Here is a 5,468-nt window from a genome sequence, read left to right as displayed (position 1 = left end):
CATCATCATCATTTCTCATTTTCATTTCTTACAGTAAGTAGTCGCACCCCAGTCAGGATATCCGTGTTTGCATGTCATCAACATCAATCCATTCAATACATATATATCTATATCTATCTATATACATAACAAAACAAAATCAACAGCAGCTTTCAATAATTAATAGTGTTACTTTTCATATACTATTTATAATTATTTTTATTAATTTCTCTACTAAATTTTAGAATTTTGTGCCTGACTTTATGTGTGTGTGATATGTTTAGAATTGAGTTATTTATTTCATTTATGTTGTTTATGCTATCTTTGATTATAAATTGTGTCATTATTTCTAGTGATTAGTGTCACTTAGGGTTTTATAATTATCATTATTATTTTTTTTTTTTATAATTATTATTATAAATTTATTTGGAGGATATTATTTTTTGGGGAAAATTAAGAGGGGAAGAAATGGGAGATAACAGTGAAGATGGAAATAATAATAACAACAAGAATATGGATATGATGCAAAGAGTGGAATCATCATTTGGGACTTCATCATCAACAATCCCTAATAAGCCACTAGGGTTTAATCAACTGGATATACCCCATTTAAATACGGGTCAATTTCGGACCCAGACCCGACAATTCTCGCCCAATTATATGACTAGTGTTGATAATAATAGTGCTAAAAGAGTCGGAATTCCTCCGTCTCATCCGCCGGTGTCGCCTTACTCGCAGATTCCGGGTAGTCAAAAAGTTGGGGGTTTTAGTCATGGCGCGTCGCATTCACGATCATTGTCACAGGGGTCGTTTTATCCGCTTGATTCATTGCCGCCTTTGAGTCCGTCGCCGTATCGCGATTCACCGTCTGCAAGGTCGCCTGATCACGTTGTGGCTGACGTGTCAATGGATGATGGGAATTCACACGCTTTATTGCCGCCTTCTTCGCCTTTCGGGAGAGGGAGTTTAGGTAATCTGCCTCCGCGGAAAGCACATAGAAGGTCGAATAGCGATATCCCGTTTGGGTTTTCGAGTATTATGCAGTCGTCTTCGCCGCCATTGATTCCGTTAAGAAGTCCTAATACTTTGGAAAGACTTGGATCGTCTTCTAACCAAAAACCGGTTCAGTTAGTGAAAAGAGAATCGAGTTGGGAGAAAACCGGTGGGGAAGGTAATGTAGAAGGAATGGGAGAGAGGAAATCAGAAGGGGAAGTAGTTGATGATTTGTTTTCGGCTTATATGAATTTAGACAATATCGACACGTTAAATTCGTCTGGAACTGATGACAAACAAGGGAATGAGAATCGAGAAGACTTGGATAGTAGTAGGGCGAGTGGCACGAAAACAAACGGGGGTGATAGTAGCGATAACGAAGCTACAAGCAGTGTGATTGAAAGTGGTAGTAATCATATGCAACGATCAGGAATCAGTTCAGTTATCGATAAACGAGAGGGGATTAAAAGGAGTGCAGGTGGGGATATTGCCCCCACAACTAGGCATTATAGAAGTGTGTCTATGGATAGTTTTATGGGGAAGATGAACTTTGATGATGAATCGCCTAAGCTGCCTCCTTCACCTGGGGGGCACATTAGTCAATTATCCCCGAATAATCCCATTGACTCGAATACGTTCAGCCTAGAGTTTGGGAATGGTGAGTTTACTGGGGCTGAACTCAAGAAAATCATGGCTAATGAGAAACTTGCTGAGATTGCTTTAGCCGATCCAAAACGAGCCAAGAGGTATGTAATTTCTGATTCTTCTTTCTTATCTTGTATTTTGTCAGATTATTTTTAACTACGGCTCAATGTCAAGTTAGTACTATTTAGTATGAACTACTTATCCGATAAGTCTTGAAGAAGTTGTTTGCTTGCATACCACATTATCACATAATGTTTTTTAATGGTACTTAATATGATTTTTGTGATATCTCTTAGGATCCTAGCTAATCGTCAATCTGCCGCCCGATCAAAAGAGCGGAAAATGCGTTACATTACAGAATTGGAACACAAGGTTCAAACTTTACAGACTGAAGCAACGACATTGTCCGCACAACTTACTTTATTGCAGGTGGGCTTTTTTCGAATTCTAACAGTCAATGTTTTTTTTATAATGTTTCACCATTCCTTTTGTTTAATAAAAGAGCTTCATTGATATCATCTTGGAGTTGTGCATTTATCCATTAACATGTTTGCTTTACAGAGGGATTCAGCAGGGCTTACTAGTCAAAATAATGAGCTAAAGTTTCGTTTGCAAGCTATGGAACAGCAGGCCCAGCTTCGAGATGGTGTGTTCTCTATTCATCTTATAAAATGAAGTTCTGTTACTTTTTTCGTCTTCTACTTGGTCCATACTGACATTCCTAGGCTTTGGCTGTGTGATTTCTTCCGTGCATGTAATTTATTGTAGTTGCAACAGTTTTTTCTTTTTGAATGTCTGTTAAAATGAGAATACTTGCTCTAAGAAGTGATCAATAGAAGGGGTGGGGGTTAGCAAGATTGAGTATACAAGAGCTATGCTGTTAATAACGATGTTATAACCGTTACCGGTCCGTCCTTAAAATAACGGTCAAAATATCGGTTTCGATAATATCGGCGATATTTACCGATATTTTACTGATATTTACCGATATTTTTCCAATTTTCTACTGATATTTACTGATAATATCAATTGTCTTCAAACTTTCCAAGTTTCAATACAAAATTTCCATTTTAACCTTGATGTTTGTTTATGTTGGCTATTATGTTTATTTAAGTTTGAACATTCTTTTTAAATAATCATATAAACTTACAAAATTTATTATATTTATAATCACCGTTATACCACCGTTTTACCACCGCTATAACCAATATCTCAAATATCAGTCCTCGACCGTTATAACCGATATGTGAGTATTAACAACATAGTAGAAGAGGGGTAAAGGGGTTGACTTTAGTAGAAGTAGATAGAGTACACGATTTTATCACCTTAAACTGCATTGTTTTGTTATTTTTTCTTGGTTTTGTTTAGTCTGCCCATGTTAGCTTGGTCTAAAAGCTGTCTCTATATCTGTCACTGTCCGAGTATTAGTCAAACGCCTTAACGCTTTTAACCTATCTGAGTATGTGACCACAAGATGAAGACTGGTTTGCCTTAATCTATATGCGCAATAGCAATCAATAATGACATGTGTGTAAGATCTGGTTGGTGGTTACTCTAATTATGTGCTTGATAGCAGTGTTAGGATGTGAGGACTTGAGGTGGCAAGTGGTGGTGTTGAGTTGTTGAACTACCAACCTCTTTATACTTTTTTTCTAGATAGTTTTGGGTAGAAAATATATCATTTCAAGAGCAAGTCAAAACAGTTGTCTGGCCAGTTTGACCTACAACGCTTATTGTCCAGGCTTTAAAATATTAAAAAGTTCTAGAGATATTTTAACCAGGGTAAATCCCTTTTATAAAAAAAAAAAAGTTATAGAGATTCCAATGATTTGAATACACTTCACATTACTTTAACCCATTTGTGATCCATTTGCTTTATTGCTAAAATGATTTTCATTTACAGTTATCAATAATTTAATTAAAATGTAAGATAAAGTGACATCTTGTTGGGAGTAACCACAATTTGTTCAATATATTTGTCTTCATAGTTAGTTGTCGACTCGTAAATCTCGACTTGACACGAAATCTGATTTTTCGACTCGTGACTCGAATCAAATTGTAATGTATTAATGATATCAGCTAAAAATATAAGATACTATTAAAATCAAATCAAATTTAAAAGCATTTAAAAGAATTATGTTTAAAAAAATTAAAAAAAATAGTGTGACTCGTGACTCGGAACATGACTCGGACCAACTCGCACCATAAAACACGAGTCATGTTACGAGTATGGAGTAAATCGAGTCATGCCACCGAGTCACATCGTTTTCCCTTTGTTTTGACTCGACTCGACTCGTATGAGTCGACTCGTGACTCGTACGAGTTTGACAACTATGTCTGTCTTCATGTTAGATAATCTTGCTCTGTTTCTCATTTGCTTATCGAGTTTGTATTGGTGACAGCTTTAAATGAGGCTTTAACAGCCGAGGTTCAGCGTTTGAAAATCACTACCGCAGAGATAAACGGAGATGCTGCCAAATTCTCTCAGCTTTCGATCAGCCCCCAAATGTTCCAGTTACATCAACAACAAATTCAGCAAATGCAACACCAAAACCAGCAGCAGTCGCAACAGCAAAATGGCAGTGCAGCCACCAAGCACGATTCTAACCAACAGGGACCCACTTAGGGCTTGGATACCCTGAGGTACTGAGTCTGTGCATACTATCACCGTAACGAGTTCTTAATACATCCTAAGTGCATTTGTTCATTAGTTTTTTCGTTATATTTTCGGGAGTACAGACCAAGGTGGGTTCTTTTAGTAACTTTTTAATATCTAGCTTTTTAGCCATTTATTTTATTATTATTACTATATATATATTATATACACACAGTCGTTGGTGTTTACCGTCCTTTTTGTTCCTGATTCCTTAAATTCTTGGGATTTGAAGTTGTTTTGTGTTTACAATGAAGTTTATTGACTTGTAAGCGTTTATCCTATTATGTATTTACTTTGCTTGTATTTTGCGAATTATACATTGTTGTTCTAGGTTACTTTGTTACCCTTTATCTGGCTATTGTGGTTTGGTTGATTCACTCTCCAGGTAGCCAGACAGCCAGTTCACGTGACATAATATTAGCTTTTAGTTTTGCTTTGTGTCTGGTTGGTTTGGATCGCAGTTTAGCCTGTTAGATATGTGAACGGTCGTTGATTTACCAACATAGGCGGAACCACATACGTCATAGGAGCAACCCTGGCTACAGGTCTGTTTGTGTCTTGTGTTTTCTTTTTTGAAAAAAGATATTATTTTTATTGATGTTATGAGTTAAATAAATATGGATCATGTCTATAACTAACTAAATTGGGATTAGTTTCCTCGAATGTAAAAAACTTTGAACGAATGTCTTTTGTAGGAAATAACTAAAGTTGTGTGTATTGTATGTAAACAACTTTGAAATAATGTTTATTATATGGAAGAATTTCGTTTCAACCAATTAAAATCTGACAAGTGTCATCTGTATATGGTTGTCACGGTATGTTTTCTTACATACAATAAACATTTTTTCAAGTTGCTTACATACAATACACATAACTTTAGTTTTTTCCTACTATAGACATTCGGTCAAAGATAGTTACATTCCAAGAAACCAATCCCAATTAAAAATTATAACAATACAATTCACAAGACTGCAAGTCAATGAAAAATGGAAACTACTAAAACGCCTCTTAAAAATTGTTAAAAATAGCCAAATGTCTAAAAAAATTAAAGATTGTTACTAAAACGCCACTCTTAAAAATTGTTAAAAATAGCCAAATGTCTAAAATAATTAAAAATTTTAACAATCTGTATTAGCATTATTTTACCCTGATATAAGATCCCGCCATTAATACGTGTGTCCACTTTGTGTAATAG

General features: G+C 35.6%; 1 protein-coding gene across 1 annotated transcript; it reads left to right on the top strand.

Moving 5' to 3' along the window:
- Positions 1–4,588, top strand: LOC122580457 (bZIP transcription factor 29). The gene is made up of 4 exons (XM_043752731.1): positions 1–1,718; positions 1,914–2,046; positions 2,179–2,263; positions 4,020–4,588. Exons 1-4 carry the CDS (start codon positions 448–450, stop codon positions 4,241–4,243), a joined length of 1,713 nt encoding a protein of 570 aa, XP_043608666.1. The 5' UTR covers positions 1–447; the 3' UTR covers positions 4,244–4,588.
- The last annotated feature ends 880 nt before the right edge of the window (positions 4,589–5,468 follow it).

Source organism: Erigeron canadensis, chromosome 1 (assembly GCF_010389155.1).
Source record: "Erigeron canadensis isolate Cc75 chromosome 1, C_canadensis_v1, whole genome shotgun sequence".
Classification (NCBI taxonomy): Eukaryota; Viridiplantae; Streptophyta; class Magnoliopsida; order Asterales; family Asteraceae; genus Erigeron; species Erigeron canadensis.
This window is presented reverse-complemented; position numbering and strand designations above follow the sequence as displayed.